This window comes from Panthera onca, chromosome A3, assembly GCF_046562875.1.
Source record: "Panthera onca isolate mPanOnc1 chromosome A3, mPanOnc1 haplotype 2, whole genome shotgun sequence".
Lineage (NCBI taxonomy): Eukaryota > Metazoa > Chordata > Mammalia > Carnivora > Felidae > Panthera > Panthera onca.
The window spans coordinates 49,948,772-49,973,776 of NC_138341.1; the positions used below are offsets into that span (position 1 = coordinate 49,948,772).

At 45.5% G+C, this 25,005-nt stretch overlaps 1 protein-coding gene across 2 annotated transcripts; it reads left to right on the plus strand.

Moving 5' to 3' along the window:
* Nucleotides 1-4,145: 4,145 nt before the first annotated feature.
* BOLA3 (bolA family member 3) lies at nucleotides 4,146-14,835 on the plus strand. Of its 2 annotated transcripts, XM_060657351.2 has the most exons (4): nucleotides 6,578-6,709; nucleotides 8,902-9,025; nucleotides 11,152-11,240; nucleotides 14,590-14,835. In XM_060657351.2, the coding sequence occupies exons 1-4, from the start codon at nucleotides 6,656-6,658 to the stop codon at nucleotides 14,653-14,655; spliced, it is 333 nt and encodes a 110-aa protein (XP_060513334.1). In that variant the 5' UTR covers nucleotides 6,578-6,655; the 3' UTR covers nucleotides 14,656-14,835. The 2 variants fall into 2 exon arrangements, with proteins under 2 accessions (XP_078300742.1, XP_060513334.1); XM_078444616.2 differs by lacking the exons at nucleotides 8,902-9,025; nucleotides 11,152-11,240; nucleotides 14,590-14,835 and adding an exon at nucleotides 6,879-8,895 and having other exon boundaries at nucleotides 4,146-6,709.
* The last annotated feature ends 10,170 nt before the right edge of the window (nucleotides 14,836-25,005 follow it).

A 25,005-nucleotide genomic window follows, 5' to 3' on the forward strand; every position in this document is an offset into this window, starting at 1 on the left:
CTGCCTGTTGAGAATGTACCAGGCACGGGTATACTAAAGACTGCCAGACCGGCGCTGCTTTAAGTTTGTCTGCATTCTGGGTTTAAGAGCCGTGATTTTTGCAGAGTACTCACCAACTCCCATGATGGTTTTGATAAAACGTTAAGATTTGTTAGGGTTTTTTTTTTTGCTGTTGTTATTTATTTTTATTGTCCTACTAAAGTATGAAGAATTGCGTAGCTACTCCATTTTTATAGTAATTCAACTTCATATCCAGATATCCAGAATTTTAATTTTTTTTTTTAATGTTTATTCATTATTGAAAGATAGAGACAGAGCATGAGCAAGGGTGGGGGAGACACAGAATCCAAAGCAGGCTCCAGGCTCCGAGCTGTCAGCACAGAGCCCGACGAGGGGCTTGAACTCACAAACTGTGAGATCATGACCTGAGCCAAGGTCAGACGCCCAACGGACTTAGCCACCCAGGTGACCCCACATATCCAGAATTTTAAAGGAAACAAAACATCTTACCTATTTTAGGCTGAAACCATATATCGTTTCAGGAGTTTAAAAGTGGGATGATTAGTCCCTTATGAAAAAAAGGGAAAAGCCGTCTAAAACATTCCACAATCCATGTTTAAAGCTTATCCAAAGGTCCCTGTCAGAAGTTCAGTGTGTTTATGTTGATCATTTATGAACAAGAAAGCAGGTTTCTAGATGCTGCCTAGAACGTTACTGCCTCTCAACTTTGGCTTTGATTAAGTCTTCAAGGAATGAAATTATATTTCTCAGCTGAGGTTGTACTTTGCATCATTTCTGATATTTCATGATTCTTAAACAAAAGAGTTCTCACTTTTCTCCATTTATTTTCAGTGCTAGGAATCCCCCCCCCCTCGTCATGACTCACTCCCAAAACAAACCAAAGATGGTCACATGCTAGACATAAATAAAAAATTTGTTGGTAATTTAAGACTCAGAACGTCCTTTTAAAAAAAAAAACAACAACAAAAACCATTATCAGGTTCCCAGGCTAATCGGGCTTAACCAACAATGCACCTAACCATTAAGTTAACGCTGTTTTGTTTACATCTAAAGCCAGGGAATGGAGGGCAAGAGGACCCGAGAATGGGGAGAGGATGATGCCCTCCTGATTGGGCTAGAGGGCCAGCCTTTGAGAAGAGTTGGAAGAGATCAGTCTGTCTCGGACCCTTCTCTCTTGTGATTTATCTCCCTGTGCCCAGTGTCTGCCTGTTCCACAGCGTACCCCCTGCCCCCCCGAATCAGAGGTCACCTCTTGTCAGTGTCTTCTGCTCCTCACCCCTGGGTACAGTCATGGGGTGGGGAGTGCTTGCTAAATTATGCAGGTAGTTCTATGGCGCTTTAGTTTCTGGGCCTTTAAAAAAACTTTTGGACAATGCTATGCAGGTTTTTGTTTAAATACTGAAACTTCCTCATTACTACAGTTTTTGTTTTGATAGCCAAATGTATCCTTTATGCTCCAGACTGTGAATAGAGTGATTTTTAGAGGGCTACCAGCTAACAAAGTATTTCCTTCATCTTAAGACTTGTAGAGCCCTAGCTTCTGTAGCTGTGTGCTTGAGAAATGCAAATCTGTACTTATTCACCATGACTTTGATAACAAAGCAAAAGCTTTGCTAGTAGTGCAGAGGCATGAGAAGCAGTCTGCTGGTGCTTTTAACTTTTGCAAACATTGTTGAGGTTTTCTGATTATACCGTTGACTTTCTCTGAGTGGTGGGGTTATACTAGAAGTGGAGCTTCTAAACATAACATCATTACCTCATCAGCATAAACAAATCAGCCCCGAAGAGTACAAGTCTTAGAAATTTGTTTCTGAGCAGCAGCAGCCTGGGTGCTGGTGTTAGCGCCTGGCTACAGGAGGCTGTCTCCTGGCGGCACGACTCTGGCCTGAGAAATGCTGGCTGAGACCCCAAACACTGAGCACCTTCAAGAGGGACATTGTTTCTTCCTGGAATCAGTTCAGTAAGTGGATTTGGTTTTTACTATCGTAGAATCCTGTGAGAGAGGGAAAGTAGTTGTCCCTCAGTCTTCCTTGTGTGTTTGCATTAGATTTTGGTATTTCAGACTATAAAAGGCTTTTGGGGATGATATTATACGTGATAGCAGTGACTTTATTGAAGGAACTGCATTGAAATTCACTTGGGTTTTCTCTCATTCTCAGATTCTATTCCAAACAAGTGTTCTGTCAATCCAAATGGATTACCAGCATGCTATATAGGTTTTTTATAGAACGTTCTATGTTTGGTCTACTTCAAAAATAGTTTGCATAAGTTAGTCTTGGTTACCATCTAAAATATTTTTGAATGTTCTTTACATGAAAATTTATGTTGTATTTTTAAACCTTTAGGGGCTTTATCTATTTTTCTAAGTCAGTTAATTGTACTTTTAAAGAAAGTATTTTGTATCTACTTTTGTAACTTCATCAGAATAAAATATATTAAAAGAAAGAAATGACTGATTAAAGTATGTCTTAACACACATTTCTACTTAAATGTGAAACTTGAGATTTTTGCTTCTATGGAAGATTGTCTTCTGCGTATCGTTCAGTAGCTAAATTGTTTCCTTAACTCTTAGAGGAAAAGGAAGTCCCTAAATAAATATTCTGTAACACCAGGGCCCCACCCCAAGAAACAAACCAAGCCTACGATTACAGTGGCTGAAACCTATCCCAGACAAAAAATTAGTAGTCTCCTTTCTCCTGAACTAACCCAAGCTTGGGACCTCTTTTGCATATTCCTGGTTGTGAGATTGAGAAAAGGGAAGAGGAGGCAATGGAGTGCTGATTTTCTGACCTTGAACTGAGTGCTCAGCATATCTGTAAGACACTGCCCACTCCAGACAGTCAGTTTTTGTTATTGTAGGAGAACTGTTAGAGTTCTTTTTAGAGGTCCAAATTACAGGTGCCTAATTTTAATTCAAAACAGCACTGCTAGAATTGTTTTGATTTTTTGATTAGAGTTAAAATTTGGAAGTTAATGTGGCTAAATAATATGGGTTAACACTCCTATTTTGTATGAGATACTGAGAAGCTATCAATCAGTTTTGGATTTTTTTTTTTTGATAGTTACATTTCAGTAGTAGGATTAAAATCGCTCACAAAAATGGAAGAGTGTCTAATGGCTAAGTTGGAAAGCTGTTTTAAACTTTATAAATGAGTAGTAGAATAACCCAAATAATCTTTGAGAGGGCCAGAGTTGGGCTTCAAAGCTACACAGCCAAGAACAATGTCTATATCATGCCTTGGGCCTCATGGCTAAAGGGCTTGGAATGGACACTATAGCCTACACCATTATTTCTGATCACTAGATGATGTCAGTCTCTGCCTCAGCACCTCCCAAAAGCTAGATTCAACAGCCCTGACCAAAATAAAGGATTTTACCTAAAACCGTCTTCCTTTCGTGTGTCTTCCTAATAAAAAATGTACATGGGCGACAAAAAAGCCTCAGATTGGCAGATCTTTGGTCACATATATCTGTCCTGGCTGCAAGAGAGGCTAGGGAAGTTTCTGGATTTTACTCGGAGGTTTAGGGCTCATAGTAAAATTGATGCTGGATGTTCCGAAAGCGTGGACTGGCTCCTGCTCTGAACTTTTTGTTCCTGCTCTGTGAAAAGATAAGGGAGTTTTCACTAGAATGTAAGGGTCTGGGCACACTGTTTAGCTCAACTGACATTTTTTGTAGCGTATTTGGTACGTGAAGGAAGTACAATATTGATTCAGAATTATGGCCAAGCTCTTTATCTCGTGGCTGATGAGCATTTTGAGTACCACTTTTTAGGGGAACCTACCTATTTAGGGGACTCCTTCAGCAGGTTATCTTATTTAATCCTTACAGCCACCCGGGAAGGGGGTTGTAACTGAGAGGTATGCTAAGAATTTTTCACTTTTTCATATGGTGGCACAAATGCTCTGACTTCAAATAGCTAGTTCATAATGAGACCAGTCTGTTTCTCTGGGGTGCATCTGTAAAAATTGTATTTGCTCATGAGTGCTAGGAGGCTCTATAAAACAAAGTGACTGCAATTTAAAACCATCTCTATGAGGTAAAAAAGATGTATTCAGAGAGATCCTCCTGAAGGAGTTTTTTACAGTTAGCTCAGATGTAACTAGAAGTATGAAAGCAGGGAGTAACCATGGACCAATATAAGTGAAGATTAGAGAATCTCAAGTTCGGGGCAAAAAAGTAAGACACAGAAAGGATACACCCATTTCCTGTGACTAAAGCTGTTATACTTTATAGTAAAAGTAAGACTGGCCTTTTATTTGCTTCTATCATAAAAAGTTATACTTGAAATGTTAAATTGGAACTAATTTGGAGCCCAAGATTTGTGAGGTTCTGCAAATCCTTTCCTGAAATGGTTCAAGGTCACACTGTGGAGCTAGAATGGCTAAGCCACTGTCAGCTGTGTTCAGTAATCAGCACATGGACTTTTTGTCCCATGCCATGCTGGGTGACAGGTTGACAGGACTAAAGCAAGATCCTGTCATGGAACTCAGGGATCATTTGGAAAAACAGACACCTACATAAATTGATAGTTCTCAAGGGCCACATGTGCAATAAAAGTTATGTACAAGTTGTGAGCCCTTAAGTGTACTGTGTGGGAATCAGAGGTGGCTCCCTGGAGAAGACAAGGCTTGAACTGGCTTCCAAGGTGGGTAACAGCATAACCAAGCTTACATGTAGCATGGCTTGTACAGAAAGGTACAAGCGGCCCAGTATTACTGCAGGGTGGATTTCAGGTAGTGGTTAAGTCATCTAAAAGACCTTGGGTTTTTTCCAGTAGGCGATAGAGAGTCTGAAGGGATTTGAGTTAAGCAAATAATGGACAGGTTTGCACTTCAGAGGACCCTGACAGCAGGGTGGAAACGCCAAGGGGAGGATACTGGGGCAGTGACAGTCCAAAATATAATGTGAGCAATTGTTAAATTATGAGGAAGAGGAAGGTTGGAGATAAGCAAAAGTACTGACTTTCAATAAAGGAAAGAGGAATTCAAATAGAAATCAGTGAGTTGAACGTGGTCTCTTACAAGTGACAAAGCCAACTAAAATCACTTCAGCGCTCCTTTCTGGCACTGCTTGTCTCCCTCCAACTCTACTGTCTCTACTTCATTTCCAAAGTGGGCACTGCCCACATGATTACAAAGATGACAGCCAGCTGTTAAACAGTTTAGCAACTCAGTGGTAAATGACCATTTCTTAGTTCCTGACAAGTCTGTACACCAACTCTCACTGGTCTGGCTCAGGTCATGTGACCAACCCAAACAAATCCGTGTCTGATTGGCCAAATCTGGGTCATATGGCTACTCCCAGAGCTGGGGATAGTTCGGCCTCCTTTGAACCTCAAGGTTTGAGGAGCAAAGGCTTGTTCACTACCACACCGCTGGGAAAAATAGTTTTGGTAGTTTTTATTACACTAGCAAATTATCCTTAATCCCACCCACCATGATTTTTAAGGAATCAAGCAAAAAAATGTGAGAAAGGTTATTACAGTAATCCAAAGGAGAAATTATGAGACCCAAAGCATGGAAGACACTCAATACTGAAGTGTGTATCTAGGTGATCACTTGAAAGAGCAACTGTAGGTCCGTCCAACTCATCCAAGTGCCACTCTGAACATGATTGATTGCACAGACCAGAAGGCAATAGCAAAAAGAACTAGTCAAGCCTGCAGGATATACCAGACCACATGTTGCAAACAATTACTGCTAGAGAGAGAAAGCTCTTGGTTGAATTTTGACCTTGACATCAGTCTGAATTACTCCAGAGGTGGGGCAGGTTTGCTGGATAGCCTTACCCATCCTCACTGGAGACAGCTTCCACTACATTCTCAGGAGCCCGCGGTCTGTGGTTCCAGCCTACTTCTCTGCAGGGCCGTGTCCTGCAGGCACCTTGAAGTCAGGCAAATTCAAAACTGTGTTTGTCGGCACTCTTCACCCCAAACCTAGCCCTTCTCCACCCACTGCACTTTCCACGCCAGACGCCTCCCTCATCCTCGCCGCCTAATCCAGTCACTCCATTCCCTTCCCTTCCCAAGTGACCTTCATCTCTGCTGCCCCAGCTCCCGTTGAGACCTCAAATCTCACCTGGATCATCGCGGTAGCCTCAGAATTTCTGTCCTCGCCTCCAAAGTCCGCCCCCTACAGCCCCTCCTCTTCGCGGACCCAGAGCGATCTTTCTAAAACGCAAATCTAAAAACGACTCCCCTGCTTAAAGCCCCTCCACGGCCCCCTGTTCTGGAGGGAGAAACCCACACTCCCCAGTTTGGAAGCCAGGTTGCGGTGGGGACACAGGGAGGTGTTCCACCTAGGGCGCGAGGGGCATAGGCGTAAGGGCAGCTCAGAACCGAGGGTCGAGAACACCGGGCGTCTCCAGGCTGGGCAAGAAGGGCCCGCCGGTGGTGGAACGGGCCCGGGAGGCTGGAGCAGCATGGGGCGGACCCGGCTGGGGAGGGGCGTGAGCGCGCCGAACGGCTGGTTCCGGGGAGGTGTCCCCGGGATGCGCACGGGGCCGGACTGGGGCGGCTCGCGGCCTCCGGGCGGCAGGGGGCGGCGTCGCCCGCGGCGGCGACTCCCGGTCCGGGGCTCCGCGCCTTTCAGGGGACGCGGCGACCTCCGGCGGCGGGCCGCGTCGGCCGGGCATGGCGGCGTGGAGCCCGGCCGCGACAGCGTCTCTGCTCCGCGGGATCCGCGGGGTGAGCGCGGGCGGGGCCGGGCTGCTCTTCACGGGTGGGAGCTGCGGAGGGGCCGCAGGGCCGTCCGGGGCCGGAGCTCGAGGACGGGCTCAGGGAGATCGCGACGCTGGGCCCTGCGGCCTCCCCCCTTCCTTTCTCTCATTCATTCCTAGTTGTTTCGGTCACACAGTGGATCCGGGCGGCTGGCTTTCGGAGAAATGTCAGACCCTGGCGCACGCTGGCGGAGCTTGAGAGCCGGTGGAGGTTGGGGGCGAGGGGAACAAGACACATAAACAATGGTAATCCGGTGGGCACCGAGAGAGCGGTGTTGACGTACTGAGCCAGAGACATAGCAGTCACAGCTGTGCCACAGCCGGGAGTCCTGGAGTGGGTGCCGGAGAGTGTGAGGTGTCTGGACTTTGGGCAAGTCCTCCCAGCCTCTGTGACCTTAATCCTCTCCAAAATCCCACTTGCCCGGAGTAGAAGCCCAGCAGAGGGCACTCACTACGCGCTCTATAGTTTTCTCTTTTCTGATTCTTTCCTCACTTCATCCACTTTGCTCTCATATTCCTTCTCTCCTGCTGCCTTTGAACCCGCCTCCACCAAGTATAAAAAGCTGGTGACTTTCAGCGTGGACAGTCAGAATTCTAGGGATTTCGTCAGATTGCTCGTTTAAAGGCCGCTGCCCACAGATTAGCTAAAATGGAGGAAAGACTTATCCCAAAAAATCAGCAATGCTAACCACCCACACCCCTTAGCGATTATTGGTTCTGCCACCTCTGCCTTTGCACCCCAGGGCTCTGTCCTCAGAAAAGTCTCCTTCTCTCTGTCCCTTCCTCCACCCCAACCTTAGCCTGGCCTGCAACACCAAGTTTCTGTCCCTCCACTCAGTCTCACTCCAGATCTTTCTTCTGACCTGTATTTCAACTGCCTGCTAGAATCGAGACTTCTTTGCAGGTGCGAGTAGGCATGCCCTGAATGGTGTGCTCATTCCACTAATCCATTTGTTCATTCATCTTCCCATCCATACCCAAGTCCTCCTGAGGGCCTGCCCTGGCCCAGGTTTGGAAGGCTGCAGTAACAGGACAGACTCAGTCTTGGCCTTTGAAATGAGCTGATGAAAGCCAGTGCACAGGTCATTTTAAGGAAGGTGCTTCCAGATTCTCTAACACAGGACCCTGCTCTGGGCCATCAGGAAAGGCCTGAGGGTGGGCAGGACTGACAGGTGAAGGGATGGCACCTTCAGCACCAGCACTGGATGAACAGCACTCACGTATCCCACCTGCCGTCCCCCTCCAATCCCAGGCCCTAGCACTACTCCCTTTGTAATGCCTCTTATCTGGGCACCTTTACAGACTAGCTTCAAAAGGCACTGTTTTGTGCAGGTTACTTTGGCCGCCATGCTCTATTTTCAGTCTCCCTTTCAGCATGTACTCAACCCAGCCAAGGGGGTGCAGACCTGGCTTTTTGCTCCTTCTCGAGACCCTTAGGGTTGAGACATGTTCCCATCAGGTGCATCAGATGCACTGGCTCCCTATGGTAGCCATCCGGGGGGTAGGGAGAGTGTTGCTGCCAATAGTAAATAATGTAAAACTGTTTTTCCTTCAGATCACTTAATAGAATTCTGCTCCTTCTTTCCAGTAAGAATTAGTATGTGTCACAAAGTGTGGTTGGCTTAACGAGCAAGGCCACATCCCACAGGAGGGTGTGGAATGTTAACCAGGCCTATGGGATAGGTGGCGTTTGGTCTCACCAGTGCATGGTCAGTGGCGTGCTGGCATAATGAGGCACATCTGAGGCCTGCTGCCCGGCCTCTCCAGGCTCTGCATGTCACTAATAGATCCAACCGTGGCACTCTTTCCTTAGTGCCTCAGTTTCCTCACCTCTAAAACTGAAATCATGACAGTGTCCCTCTCACAGCAGTATCATGAAGAGTTTAGTATCTATTGAGTTTGGTCTCTGGAGTCAAAGCAAGTTATTTACAATTCCACTCCCCACCTCCACTTACTCCCCTAGAAGTTGATTCTGTGTTCTGGGGAGCTTATGCGGACATCTGACACCATGCAGCCCCTCTGATGTAGCCCGTGGCCATGCTGGCGGGGGCCCGGGGCCCTGGCTGGCAGGGCAATGGTGGGTGGGGCCTGCATAGTGGCCTGGGCCGGGCTGGGAGTGGCATCATCTTGCTCAGCCATGACTTCTTTGTTGTGTGGCAGCTTCCTCTTCTCCACTGCGCCCAGCGGATGTTTGCCTCGCAGACTGAGGGGGAGCTCAAAGTAACCCAAATTCTCAAAGAAAAGTTTCCTCGAGCTACAGCTATCAAGGTCACCGACATTTCAGGCAAGATTTTCTCTCATCTTTCCCACAGGGTTTGGTAGGATGTTGCCCTCTGGAGGGGTAGAGGGCAGGGGGCTTGGCAGAGTGAACTTGTCATCAGTGGCTTTTCAATATGTGTGGCTATTGGAGAGATGGAATTCTGGCTCTCCCAACTGATGGGGTGGAGGTGGGGCTGTGGAAGCGTCAGAGGGAAACTGTGTGAGGGGATAAGGCCCAGCTGGGAGGACTCCTGGTTGCCAGCCTGGCCTGGCTCAGATGTGGTCCCTCTCCGTCACCCTGGGACTCCCGTCCACAGTCTTTTTTTTTTTTTTTTTTTTAAGTTTATTTTTATTTATTTTGAGAGAGATAGAGAGCAAGCAGGGGAGGGACAGAGAAAGAAAGAGGCAGAATCCCAAGCAGGCTTGGCACCATCAGGGCAGAGCCCAATGCAGGGCTTGAACTCATGAACAGTGAGATCATGACCTGGGCCGAAATCGAGAGTCAGATGCCCAACCGACTGAGCCACCCAGGCACGCCTCAGGTCCACAGTCTTTAATTTGACTTTGAGAAGGACATTACTTTATTTATTTATTTATTTATTTATTTTTTAACATTTTATTTATTTTTGAGACAGGGAGAGACAGAGCATGAACGGGGGAGGGTCAGAGAGAGAGGGAGACACAGACTGAAACAGGCTCCAGGCTCTGAGCTGTCAGCACAGAGCCCAACGCGGGGCTCGAACTCAACGGACCGTGAGATCATGACCTGAGCCGAAGTCGGACGCTTAACCGACTGAGCCACCCAGGCGCCCCAGAAGGACATTACTTTAATTTCTCTGCATTCTTCTGACACCCTATCATGTCAGGTCTGGAGAGGACCCCAGAAGGATTTTATCCTTTTGACAGTAACTTCCTCACTTTCCCCACGAGGAGCCGAGCCCCGAAAGGCCAAAGACCCCGCCCAGCCCCTCGCAGGGAGGAGGTAGCAGAGCTGGAACCAGCACCAGGACACGGGTAGACTCTGTCCTGAGCCCAGTTACCAGCCCCAGCCAGGCCCTTTCTCAGATGCCACTGGCACCTGAGAAGTTCAGGCTGGCTGCACGTTAGGAGGAGGCTGGGGAGGCGACTTGCGCACAAAGGGAAGATGGGGCCTTTCTCCAGACACTTGTGGAGCAGCCTAGTGGAGGTAGTTAGGTGGGCGTGGACCTGCGTCTCCCCACACCCAGACATGTCTTTGCTGCCCAGCATTGCTGTGAGGCCGCTGGCTTCTCTGAGAACGTAACATCTGCAAGGATTGGGCGAAAGTTTAGAAAGTAGTTTTTATTCAGAAGTGTAGAAAAATCAATCAATCCAAAGATCCGTTGGTGAGCTCTCTGCAGTGTCCCAGGGCGGTGCCGAGGCCTTGACGTCACCGGTCCTATACCTGCCCCAGGCCCAGGTCAGGCAGAGCTGGAACCTGACCTTCAGTCTGGCCCTGCCTAGCCCTGAACAGAGTGGGGAAGGCTGGGAAGCTAGGTTAACCAAAGCTTGGACTCCCAGTACACATAAAGCCCGTTGAGTAAATTGCACTTCTCGTAAAACGGCCGGGTGTTAACAGCATGGGACGTTTTCCTTCCTGCCCATGTTGTTTCCTGCTCGGGCAGCATGTTGCCATTAGTCCCTGTCTCTCTCATGCTTCCACTCCTTTCTTTTCTTTTGGTTAGTATTACACAGTTTTCAAGCCAAACTTTAGTGTATTTTTTGCATTTTTAAAAATATTTTTTTGCTGGTGCTTAGGAAGGTTGAACACTGAACTTCGGTCTCTCCCATCCTCTTCCCTGGGGATTATTGGCCTATTAAAAAGAAATACAAGGCAAACCTACATTTCCTAGGTTTTCCATGCTTTGTGCCTTATCTTTCGCACCCCACAAGTAATCATCCTGGGTAGTGCAACTGCCTTGAAAAAGGAACAGCACGTTTTGGATCGAGGCAGCCTGCGGGGAGGGTGTGGTCAGGTTAGAAGCCATGATGTTTTCCTAACAGTCTTAGCAACTTTCTGCTGAACAATAACATTTCAGACCTTCTTTGGATTGTACGGTACTCTAAGGACATATGGGACTGTGGCTACCGTAAGTTAATAATTGAAACACTTTTGAGTCATGTTTATTTCAGGAGGCTGTGGGGCTATGTATGAAATCCAGATCGAGTCAGAAGAATTTAAGGAGAAGAGAACTGTCCAGCAGCACCAGATGGTAAATCAGGTCAGTACAAGCAACAAGGTTCCTTTGCTGTTGATCTCCAGCATCTTGAGAGGGCCTGACGAGTGGGGATGGTATTTAACTGTTAGTCCTAGGAACAAATACTACAATACCGCACTCATGCAAAGAGCATTCAGGACCTGAGCAAAACATAATCTGGAACTACCTGGAATCAGACTGTGGGCAAATAGGAATTTTACTCAGAATTGAAAACAAGCCTCCCGATAGTTTCCTTGTATATTTCCTTGGATAATGCTACAGGTGTTTACTGTTATTGACACATATTAAATGTATTTTGTAAAAATAGATGTTTTTGTAGATTTGAAGATTTTTTTAGCACTTCTTTGGACTGCTTTACAGATGGGCAAATTGAGGCATGGCATGATTGAGAATTGCTCTAGCTGCCCCAGACCCAGTGACATAATGTTAGGGGTCTGGAACATCAGATTTAACCAGACCCAGGCCCGGTTTATTCATTCTCTATGCTTCTTTTACTTGGAATCTATACCAGCCTTGACCCTGGGCCTATATCTGTAAACTTGCCCCCTCCCCTGCATTAGGTGTGTTTGAATCATTCTGGAAGGTCTTGTACATTGTGAGCTGGTTTAATTTCTGTACAGCACAGCTCTGGTCATAAGAATCCCTCGGTGGCTCCTTGTATATCAAGTTCTGGTGTCCCAGACTGCTATTCCAGGCCTTTCCCCACCATTCTCTGAATGAACCCTCCCCTGGCCCCAGCCTACCGTCTGTCTTTGCATCTGGACCTTTGCCAAGATCAGACCTCCTGCCTGGGCTCCCTTCCTCCCCTCCTGCACCCGGCTCAAATGCTGCCTCCCCTACCTGCGTGGCAGGGAGCGAATGCCCTTGCATCCTCTGACTCCGATATTTTCTACATTGTGTCCTGGATAGTAACATCCCTGCTGTCTGTCCCTTGGCCCTGTCAGCCCTTTGTAGGCTGTTCCCTTTGGGATCCATCTTTGGGTTCCTCACGGAACCCAGCCTTTCCCTCGGATGTGGGCATCCATGACCATATGGTGTGCTGCTGGTCTGCCTGGGAAGTCTGGGGTGGAACAACTACTTTGCTCCCCCAGAAGTGCTTCTAGTCTCACATGATGTCAGGGGTTGGAGCCAAGACAAGACAGGGAGGACCTCAGTGACCCAAATCATCTCCCACCGGTTAGACTTTGGGTTTTGTCCCCAAAACTACTCAGGCTGCCTAGTGAGCCTGCACTCCTGGGGGCACTGTTCATTTGAGTGCATCCCCCGGTCGGGAGCCACTGTTACAAGTGGTCAAGGATGCAGGTTCTGGAGTCTGTCTGCCCACATTACAAATCTGGGCTCTGCTGCTTTCTAGCTCTGTGACCTTGAGCAACTTACTCAACCTCCCTATGCCTCAGTTTTTTAATCTGTCACTGGGGAGAGTAGTAGTACCTGCCTCAAAGGACTGTTTTGAAAATTAGTGGTAAAGCACACGTAGAGCACTGAGAATACCGTCTGACACCTTACTAGTAAGCCCTCGGTAAACATCAATGGCCATCACCATTATCATCATTGTTGTCTACAACATTTTCATCTGTGAGCCCAGCACAATAGCAGGTGCTGAGAAATGTGTACCCAAACTACATTTTACAAACTGTGGGGCTTTGGCCAGGTCCCTTCCCTACCAGGGACTCGGTTCCCTCAACTGTGATGTGACCCAGGTGATCTCTAAGGCCCTCTGTAGCTGGGAGATACAGTGACCTACCTAGGTCACAGGTCCTTAGAAGCCTGCAAGAGAGTTGGTGGAAGGCATTCAGAGGGGTAAGTGCACAGGACATGAGGGGTCAGGGCCTTCCATGTGAAAGTGTGGCTGGGCCCTCGCCTAGCCAAGGAGGCTTTAAGAATTGTGGCCCAGGTTGCAGCTCAAATATGGTCAGGGACAGCCTTTAAGGGGTACTCTGTGCCTACAGAAAGCGGAGAGCTTGTGACCCAGGGGTCTGTGTTCCCTTCCCCCAGTGATCACAGGAAGCTTTTTCCCCCGGGGACATTTCTGTTGTCTGCAGAGCTGAGGGGGTTGTGTGTGAATACGCAGGTGGTGGGGCAGTTCATTGGCTCCCAGCACAGATGAGCTTCCAGCATCAGGGCTGACCAGGAGCCCCAGGGAAACCAGGAGTGGCCAGGACATCGGGCTCAGGTCCTAATTCTGTTATTTGCTTGCTGAATTTTGACAGGGGATAGATTCTATTTCTTTTTTATCAGAGAAAGGGATGGGACCAGATTCTCTCTAAGGATCCTTCTGACTATAAACCTGACTGCACATGTTAAGAATTTTTTTCGTGTAAACTAGCAAAAGCAAACAAAGGGAATTAATTGGCCCATGTAATTAATTTATCTGGTTTCTGACATATCTAAATTCAGGGTCTTAAACAAGTTCATCTGCTTGTACTCTCTCTCCTCTGAGCTTTTGGCTTCTGTGTGTTGGCCTCATTTTCTCCTATTGGAGACAGGCTTGCTTGCTTGCTTGCTTTTTTTTTTAATGTTTATTTATTTTTGAGAGAGAGACAGAGCGCGAGCAGGGGAGGGGCAGAGAGCAAGAGGGAGACACAGAATCCAAAGCAGGCTCCAGGGTCCGAGCTCTCAGCCCATGGCCCGATGTGGGGATCAAACTCATGGACCCTAAGATCATGACCTGAGCTGAAGTCGGATGCCAACTGAGCCACCCAGGTGCCCCAGGCTTTCTCTTCTTGTTGGAGAACATGGCCCCCAGCCATCTCCAATTGACGTTGTTCAAGTAGAGTGACTCAAAAGACTGGCTCCACACTGAAAAATCCCAGCAGAGATTCTGATTGGTTCAGTTTGGGTCACGTGTTGTCCCTGGACCTATCGGGCTGGGCCAGAGGCACATAGCCACCTAAATGCAAATTGGTAGGTCTACCAGCAGTACATAATTAAGACCTCTAGTGGCTAGTGGAGAAGGGGAAGTATAGAACAATGTGTTTGAAATGCTACCATTTGTGCTATTAAAAGGCAGCTGGGTGGATATATATTCATAGTAGCCTAAACATGCATTTTTCAATCGTTGCAAAGACACACAAGAAATTAATAAGGGTTCTCTATTTGGGGATGGAGGTGGGAATGGGGGGGGTGTGTGGAGGTCAGGTGTGGGGGAAACTTCACTGTATGCCTTCTATAACTTTTGATTTTTGAGCCTCATTGGATATTCAAAAAAATAAAAAACCTTTTTTTAAAAAGGTAAAAACTGTTTAGACAAAGCCTCCTACAAACACAGAGCTATACGCAAATATTCTCACAGAGACTTAATGTATTCAATGTCAAATGCAAAACAAACAGTGATGCTTTTCTACTTACTTAGGCACTAAAAGAAGAAATCAAAGGGATGCATGGATTGCGGATATTTACCTCCGTTCCCAAACACTGACCACATCCTGACTGTGTAGATGCTGCTGCTTAAAACCTTGGATGAACTTGGCTGACACCATTCTTTCCTAGGCATTTGCCAAAAAAATTATCTATTTTGTCCATAGACATTTGCATATTATAATTATAGAAGAATATGTTCTCTATTTAGAGATTAATTAAAGGCAACAGACAACTGAAACTTTTGAAGAGTCATTGGTGATGCGTCTAGTTCCTTTGTTTCAGAGGCAATGTCCTTTTATCCAAAGTGGTCTCGTCCTTGGACAGTTCTGTCCAGCTGCTACAGAGTCAGAATGGAGTGCCAGCTAATTCTCTCGTGTCAAGAAACTTTCTTATTTCTTCTCTATGAAGCTGCTCCTCTAGGACACTGCTGTTAAGGCCTCTTAATCTTACCAAAAAGGAAAGAAAAAAAGGGAAGAAAAAAAACCCTTTGGTTTTGCTATTCCTTCAGTTTAATGCTCTCTTTCCCTTCCCCTCCAAACTTCTTACGAGAATGATCTTAGGCCTTCCATTTCTTACTCCCTGGAGTGGGCTCTGAGGAGTCCGGGATGCCAGGATCAAGGTCTTCTTCCTGTTTGAAGATTCCCCTACCCTTTGCATCCCGGAGGGAGGTGCAGCCCACCTCCCACAACAGCAGCGGAAAACGTTTGGCTTCCTAGCTCCCTTGCAAATGGACACAGGTCAGTGGTCTAGACTCAGCCCATCAGATAGATCTGGACTTTGAATTGGGAGCAAGTGAGCCAAGAAGCAGGGGTAGCGGCACATCCACTCCGGCCGCTGTGGCTGCCGTATCCGTACTCTGGGTACTGGCAGCCACAGAGCGCTACAAGCTGCTGTCTCTTGAGTCCATGGTGGCGGGCACGGTGTCTGGGTCTGCAGCGGGATATGGGCCCTGGTAACGGAGCCTTCCTGTTCCTGCCCCTGCCCCTTTTCAAAAGCTGGTTCACCAGCGTTCCCAGAATTTCTGTGATTGTCCCATGTCCTTTCACTAAATTCTTCACTGTTCACATCGGCCTGGTCAGTGTCTGTCACTTGCAACCGAGAGCCCTACTGTGTTCACCCGCCCTCACAGTGTGGCTCCTGCCTTCCCACCCCCACTTCCCTCCTGGACGGCTTTCCGAGAGACTATGTCCACTGCCTCTCCCAGTCCTCGGCACCCCAGTCACCATGGTGATAGCAAGTTGACCATCTGCTCCTTCCTCAGCCACCTTCTTTATCTTTCAGGGAGCTGCCCACCAGGGAAACCAGTGTTCACTGTCGTTTCTGAAGATCCCTAAGAAATGAAAGTATGTAGTTAAAACAACCTTGGGCCTGAGTTTTGGAGCAGCACAAATTTTAAATATTCTGTTCATATACCATGCCCCCATTTTCTGGTTTAAAAATATTCTCTTTCTCCACAGTATGGGGGAGGGATTGGTGTCCTGCCAAAGAAGAACCACCTTTTACATGGAATACATGTACTCAGTTGTATAATGGCTGACAAGCCAGGATGAAACAGAACTGAGGATCAGAGGCACCTCTGAAAGAGGTGTTTTTAGGTAGCGTAATAAGGAAAAGCCTAAGAATGGAGTCCCACAGGGGTGCCTGGGTGTCTCAGTCGGTGAAGCGTCCGACTTCGGCTCAGGTCGTGATCTCACGGTTGATGAGTTCGAGCCCTGCATTGGGCTCTGTGCTGACAGCTCGGAGCCTAGAGCCTGCTTCAGATTCTGGGTCTCCCTCTCTCTCTGCCCCTCCCCTGCTCATGCTCTGTCTCTGTCTCTCTCTCAAAAATAAACATGGAAAAAAAAAAATAGAATGGAGTCCCAGAGACCAGAAGAAGATAGTGCTTCTGTCTCTCTGTCTCTCTCTCTCTCAAAAATAAATAAACATGAAAAAAAAAAAAAAAAAAGAATGGAGTCCCAGAGACCAGAAGAAGATAGTGCTCAGGGAGAACTGAGAGATCACAGAATTAGATACATGTTGGTTACTTGTGTGGAGCCTGATTGAGGGTGGGCTGGACAAAGGGATCTGCTTCTAAAGAACAGAATAAAGCAGAAATGACAAGGTGCAGCTTCAGAGACTAGGTCATAAGAGGCACTGTGGCTTCCTCCTTGCTCTCTTCAGTTGCTCACTCTGGGGGAAGGGAACCGCCATGTTGTGACAACACCCAAGCAGCCTGCGGGGAGGTCCACGTGAGGAACCGAGGCCTCTTACCAACAGCCAATGAAGCGGGCCTGCCAATAGCCAGCAGGGAACCAAACCCGCCAAAACAAGAGCCATTTGGGTAAGCCATCTTGGAAGTGGGTCCTTCCAAGTCACAGTCACAGTTAAGCCTTCAGACAACTGTCACCCCAGCTGACATCTTGACTGCAGCTTGAGCCGGAACCACTCAGCTAAGCTACTCCCAATTCTTGACCAGCAGAAACTATGAGATAATAAATGTCTGAAGTCACCGAGTTTTGGGGTAAGCTACAGGGCGATAGCTAACTGGTACGCTTTTGCACTGCTGGCTGGACACTGGGGCATTTCACATATTGAAGGAGAGGTTGAAGAGCCAGACTGCAGAAAGGATGGGGTCCAGCTAAATGTCAGGAACATACCACACCCCTGGGTCTCCACATCACCTGTTTGCTTCTCCCCGCAGGTCAGCTTTATTACAGATACATATTTTATTTACTTTTTTCTTTGAAAAAATTTTGAACTCACCGTGAGATCATGACCTGAGTCGAAGTCAGACATTTAACTGACTGAGCCAGCCAACCGCCCTTGTTTTATTTATTTTTAAGAGAGAGTGTGTGCACGAGTTGGGGAGGAGCAGAGAGAGAGGAAGAGAGTATCTGAGGCAGGTTCTGTGCTGACAGCAGAGAGCCCGATGAGGGACTTGAACTCACGAACCGTGAGATCATGACCCGAGCCAAAGTCGGATGCTTAACCGGCTGAGCCACTCAGGCGCCCCTAGATATGTTTATTGTCGATTGGTGTTCACCATATACTGCCAGTATATGACTCACTGCACTGCCTATAGATAGCTCTTAATTTTTATACTTCACGTCCTAGCCGCAAGAAAGGCAGACTTTCCTTCCAAGTTCCGGTTCAAAGAACGCCAGGGAATGCCTCTGATGGGCCCGTCTTGAATCAGGAGCCACCCAGGAGTCACGTGACATGGCAGCCTCTCCCTGGACTCTGGTTTGGGGCAGGGAGAGGAGCAATCGCCGGAATAAGCGGGGTTCTGTTCTCCCAAGAAGAGGCTGAGGATAAACAACAGGTATTCTTGACCAGAGGGAACGGTGATGTGGCCTAACAGGCCTGCTAGAAGGCTGGGGATACCAAGGAAACTTGGACTCTTCCCTGGCTTCACCCCAGGAAATTCTTCAGGCCCAGAGAAATGTGTCAGCCCTGCCTACCACTTCCACACGTCTGCTCCCAAACCTGGCAACAAGAACTTTTTTCAAGTAGCTCCCCTACCCTCCCTGCAGTTGTTCTTTCTCCAAAACTAAAAAGCAAGTTGGGAGGGGCGCCTGGGTGGCTTTAGTCAGTTAAGCCTCCCACTCTGGATTTCCGCTCGGGTCGTGATCTTACGGTTCATGAGTTTGAGCCTTGAGTCGGGCTCTGAGCTGAGTGTGGAGCCTACTTGGGATTCTCTCTCTCTCTCTGCCCCTCCCCTGCTCTCACTCTCTCTCTCAAAATAAATAAATAAGCTTAAGAAAAAAGAAAAAAGGAAAGTTGGGAGAGGAATCTTTTTAGTCTCTTTTTAGCTGATTACACAAGGAGAAATTGTTTAATCTGAGTGGCCAGAGTACGACATTGCATCTGATACAGCCAACTCTTCGCTTTTTGATTAAGTGCTACTTGTGGAAATTGCTGAATTGAGATAGTACATTTTCTGAGTCAAGTGTCCTTTTAAAAATAGTGTACATGGGTGCCTGGGTGGCTATGTCAGTTAAACGACCCACTCTTGATCTCAGCTCAGGTCTTGATCTCAGGGTCTGAGTTCAAGCCTCCTGTTGGGCTCCATCCTGGGTGTGGAGCCTACTTAAAAACAAACAAAAAACAAACAAACAAACAACCCCCACTATGTGCAGTTTTCCAGTGGAAAAATCCAAAGCATCCTGAGATAGGTGTTTGCTGACCAAGTAAATCAATCTAAGAGACATTGCCCCTCCCCCAGCCCTCCCCCAGGCCCATTCAGTCCCAAAGGCTCGAGTAGTGCCCCTCTCTCCCCCTATTACACTACCCAACTAGTAGTCCTGGGGTTGAGCTGGCCTGCAGCCTGGGAGGGGACCTGGGGCCACGAAGCCCCACCCATACTCTTGATGGTGGCAAAGAGCGAAGGAATCCAATTCTCTTTCTTGGGAATCCAAATCGGAAAGGGTGAGTAAATACCAAAGAAAAGCTCATGGCTGGTGGAAAGCTCTGGACAAACAAATCTGGGCACTCAAATCAGGATATATGGAGAGAATCAATCTAGGAGAAACGGAAGTTGGAAACATGGCCCGAGAGATGCCACGCGGGGCATTGGCAAATCTGAGTGAAGAGGAAGCCTCCACTAGGGAATAAAGAAAACGGTGATTCTCAATCCTGCTGCGAACGAGAACCACCTGTTTAAAAATACTCACACCTGGAGCGCTCTCAGGTCCATGAGGCAGAGACCAGGCAGTTAAATACAGAAGTGAACCGCCAGGCCCTCCTTAGAGCCGCGTGAATCAGGACCAGCCCCTTAACTCTGCCCCCAAACCTGGGTGAGGCCTGCCCTGCCCTCTCCTTTCAGGTTGCTGCTGCGCCTGCGGCAGTTTGCCGGCTCACCTCCAGCCCCTACCCGGCTGAGGTGGGTGGCTGCCCCGCCCCCTAATTCCAAGGGGTGAACAGTGGGAGAGCACCCATGCTTCCCCTCACACCGCCGGGCTCCCACCTGCCCCAGGAGCAATCCGGTCTTCGGATCAGAGGAAAAAGGAGCCAGGCCTCTGCCACCTAAGACCACCGCGCTCCACGATGCTACCCTGAGCTTCCTCCCGCCCAAAAGGTAAGCCGCCCCCCAACGCCGCACGTGCCATGTGGGAGTCAGAAACCTTTGGCTTGAGTCAGCAAAGTTGGTTTCTTACTTGCAACACAAAGAGCCTTAAGCCACACCACCCATATCTTACAATTCTCCCCGTGCGTAATGAGCCCGACTTTTGACATCTTTTATACATGGATTTGCTCTAATAATGTTGGTAGGATTAAGTCGATCACTAGGCATCTCCTTTCAGGAAATTGATCTCATTTCTCAGGTCCTAGTAAGATACCCTGACACTGAATTTAAAAGAACATGTCTGCACTTTAATTTTGTTTTGTTTTGTTTTAGAAAAGTGTAATGTTTATTAAAGAGAGGCAGATAAGAGGGTACAACTAAAAGATGCCAGTTTCTTCAATCATGTTGACCTTCATTCAAACACGATTTATTCAGAACCCAAGCGTCTGTAACCTTCTGTTGCCTCAGGGAGCAGGGGCACGTCCCCAGCAGTTATAAAAACACAAAGTTCCTCCTGGGAGCTGAATAACCAGCAAACGGATGAAAGAGTAAAAAGTGAGAACAAGTGAAGTTCAAGTAATAATCTTAGCTTTTTTAAAAATAAACTTTTAAATAAAGTTTTTAGGACAGTTTACATAACTTTTTAGAACTATTTTAGATTTACAGAAAAATTGAGTTTCTATATATCCCACACGTTTCCCCTACTCTTAACAGTTTAATGTGGTGTATTTGTTACAGTTAATGAACCAATATTGATATGGTATTACAAATTAAAACTCATAGTTATTGAATAATTCTGTACATTACCTTCAACTATTTCTTGATTCTCTCCTCTGTCCCACCTCCAGTGTGATAACCATCAGCTTGTTTTTTATAGTTAAGAGTCTGTTTTTTGGTTTGTCTCTTTTTTTTCTTTGTTTTATTTCTTAAATTCCATATATGAGTGAAATCATATGGTATTTGTTTCTCTGACTAATTTCACTAAGCATTATATTCTCTAGATTCACCCACATTGTTGCAAATGGCAAGATTTCATTCTTTTTTACGGCTGAATAATATTCCATTGTGTGTGTGTGTGTATGTGTGTGTATCACCTTTTTTAAATTTTATTGTTTATTTTTTAAAATTTTCATCCAAATTAGTTAGCATATAGTGAAACAGTGATTTCAGGAGTAGATTCCTTAACGCCCCTTACCCAGTTAGCCCATCCCCCCCCCAACCCCTCCAGTAACCTGTTTGTTCTCCATATTTATGAGTCTCTTCTGCTTTGTCCCCCCTTTGTTTTTATATTATTTTTGTTTCCCTTCCCTTATGTTCATCTGTTTTGTCTCTTAAAGTCCTCATATGATTGAAGTCATATGATTTTTGTCTTTCTCTGACTAATTTCACTTAGCATAATACCCTCCAGTTCCATCCACGTAGTTGCAAATGGCAAGATTTCATTCTTTTTGGTTGCCAAGTAACACTCCATTGTATATATATACACCACATCTTCTTTATCCATTCATCCATCGAGAGACATTTGGGCTCTTTCCATACTTCGGCTATTGTTGATAGTGTTGCTATAAACATGGGGGGTGCATGTGTCCCTTAGAAATAGCACTTCTGTATCCCAGTACCACCTCTTCTTTATTCATTCATCTATCGATACACACTTGAGTTGCTTCCTTAATTTGGCTACTTTAAATAATTCTGAAGTCAGCACAGGTGTGCATACATCTTTTCAAATTAGTGTTTTCATATTCATTGGGTAAATACCCAGTAGCGGAATTATGGGTCATATAGTGATTGTATTTAAAAAATTTTTTTAAGTAAGCTCTAGGCCCAACGTGGGGCTCGAATTCGTGACCCTGGGATCAAGAGTCACATGCCTCTACTGACTGAGCCAGCCAGGCATCCCCTATTTTTAATTAATTATTTAAAATCCACACTGTTTTCTACAGTGGCTGCACCAGTTTGCATTCCCACCAACAGTGCATGCATGAGGGTTCTTTTTTCTCCACATCATCGCCAGCACTTGTTGTTTCTTGTGTTTTTGATTTGATCTATTCTGAGAGGTGTGAGGTGATATATCATTGTGGTTTTGATTTCTCTGATGATGAGTACCTTTTCATGTGTCTGTTGGCTTATTTGGAGAAATGTCTGTTCATGTCTTCAGTTTTTAAATTGGATTATTTGTTATTTTGGTATTAAGTTGTATCAGTTCTTTATATATTTTGGATACTAACCTCTTACGGGATATGTCATTTGCAAAAATCTTCTCCCATTCTGTAGGCTGTCTTTTAGTTTTGCTGATTGTTTCCTTCACTGTGAAGAAGCTTTTTATTTTGATGTAGTCCCAATAGTTTATTTTTGCTTTTTTTTATATTTATATTTATATATTTATAAATTTATTTATATTTATATTTATATATTATATATATAATATATATAAATATATTATATATATTTTTATATATTTATATAAATTATATATATTTATATAAATTATATATATTTATATATAAATTATATTTATATTTATTTTTGGTTTTGTTTTTTATTTTTTTAAGATTTTATTCTTTTATGTTTATTTATTTTGAGACAGGCAGAGTGTGTGAGCAGGGGAGGGACAGAGAGAGAGAGAGAGAGAGAGAGAGAGAGAGAATGAGAATCCCAAGCAGGTTCCACACTGTCAGCACAGAGCCCGACGTGGGGCTCGAACTTATGAACTGTGAGAGCATGCCCTGAGCTGAAGTCAGATGCTTAGCCAACTGAGCCACCCAGATGCCCCTAATTTTGCTTTTATTTCCCTTGCCTCAGGAGACAAATCTAGAAAAATGTTGCTCTGGCTGATGTCAGAAATTACTGCCTATACTTTCCAAGGATTTTTAGGGTTTCAGGTCTCACATTTAGGTCCTTAATCCATGTTGAGGGTTTCTTTGTGTATGGTATAAGAAAGTGGTCCAGTTTCATTCTTTTGTAGGTAGCTGTGCAGCTTTCCCAACACTATTTGTTGAAGAGGCTGCCTTTTTCCCACTGTATATTTTTCTGTCCTTTGTCAAAGACTAATCAACTATATAATTGTGGGTTTATTTAGGGGCTTCCTATGCTGTTCCATTGATCTACGTGTCTGTTTTTGTGCCAGTACCATACTATCTTGATCACTACAGCCTTGTAATACAGCTTGAAGTCCGGAATTGTGATACCTCCACCTTTGTTTTTATTTTCCAAGATTGCTTTGGCTATCTGAGGTCCTTTGTGGTTCCATACAAACTTTAGGATTATTTGTTCTAGTTCTGTGAAAAATGCTGTTGGTATTTTGATAGAGATGGCATTAAATCTGTAGATTGCTTTACAACAATATGGCCATTTTAACAATATTTGTTCTCCCAATCCATGAGCATGGAATGTCTATTTCTTTTGTGCCCTCTTCAGTTTCTTTCATCACCATTTTATAGTTTTCAGAGTACAGGTCTTTCACTTCTTTGGTTAAGTTTATTCCTAGGTATTTTATTATATTGAGTGCAGTTGTAAATGGGATTGTTTTCTTTCTTTTTAAAAATTTTTTTAATGTTTTTATTTATTTTTGAGAGAGAGAGAGAGAGAGAGAGAGAGAGAGAGCATGAGAAGGGGAGGAGCAGAGAGAGAGGGAGGCACAGAATCCGAATCAGGCTCCAGACTCTGAGCTGTCAGCACAGAGCCCGATGAGGGGCTCAAACTCATGAACCACAAGATCATAATGTAAGCCAAAGTCGGATGCTCAACCCACTGAGCTACCCAGGCACCTGGAATTGTTTTCTTAATTTCTTTTTCTGCTATTTCATTATAGTTTATAGAGATCACCAGATTTCTGTATATTGATTTTGTATCCTGTGACCTAACTGAATTCATTGATCAGTTCTAGTAGTTTTCTTTCTTTCTTTCTTTCTTTCTTTCTTTCTTTCTTTCTTTCTTTTTAATTTACATCCAAGTTAGTTAGCATATAGTGCAACAATGATTTCAGGGGTAGATTCCTTAATGCCCCTTACCCATTTAGCCCATCCCCCCTCCCACAACCCCTCCAGTAACACTCTGTTCTCCACATTTAAGAGTCTCTTCTGTCTTGTCCCCCTCCCTATTTTTATATTATTTTTGCTTCCCTTCCCTTATGTTCATCTGTTCTGTGTCTTAAAGTCCTCATATGAGTGAAGTCACATGATACTGTCTTTCTCTGACCGACTAATTTCGCTTAACAGAATACCCCCTTTATTCCATCCACGTAGTTGCAAATGGCAAGATTTCATTCTTTTTGATTGCAGAGTAATATTCCATCGTATGTATATACGACATCTTCATCCATTCATCCATCCATGGACATTTGAGCTCTTTCCATAGTTTGGCTATCGTCAATAGCTCTGCTATAAACATTGGGGTGTATGTGCCCCTTGGAAACAGCACACCTGTATCCCTTCAATAAATACCTAATAGTGCAATTGCTGGGTTGTAGGGTAGATCTATTTTTAATTTTTTGAGGAACCTTCAAAAAAGTTTTCCACTCTGTTTTCCAGAGTGGCTGTACCAGTTTACATTCCCACCAGCAGTGCCAAAGAAATCCTCTTTCTCCACACCCTCGCCAACATCTGTTGTTGCCTGAGTTGTCAATGTTAGCCATTCTGACAGGTATAAGGTGGTATCTCATTGTGGTTTTGATTTGTATTTCCCTGACGATGAATGATGTTGAGCATTTTTTCATGTGTCGGTTGGCCATCTGGATGTCTTCTTTGGAGAAGTGTGTATTCATGTCTTTTGCCATTTCTTCACTGGATTATTTGCTTTTTGGGTGTTGAGTTTGACAAGTTCTTTATAGATTTTGGATACTGACCCTTTATCTGATATGTCATTTGCAAATATCTTCTCCCATTCTGTCGGTTGCCTTTTAGTTTTGCTGATTGTTTCCTTCGCTGTGCAGAAGCTTTTTATTTTGATGAGGTCCCAATAGTTCATTTTTACTTTTGTTTCCCTTGCCTCCAAGATGTGTTGAGTAAGAAGTTGCTGTGGCCAAGGTCAAAGAGGTTTTTGCCTGCTTTCTCCTTGAGGATTTTGATGGCTTCCTATCTCACATTTTGGTCTTTCATCCATTCTGAGTTTATTTCTGTGTATGGTGTAAGAAAGTGGTACAGGTTCATTTTTCTGCATGTCGCTGTCCAGTTTTCCCAGCATCACTTGCTGAAGAGACTGTCTTTATTCCACTGAATATTCGTTCTTGCTTTGTCAAAGATTAGTTGGCCATATGTTGGTCCATTTCTGGGTTCTCTATTCTGTTCCATTGATCTCAGTGTCTATTCTTGTGCCAGTACCTTAGTCTTGATGATTACAGCTTTGTAATACAGCTTGAAGTCTGGG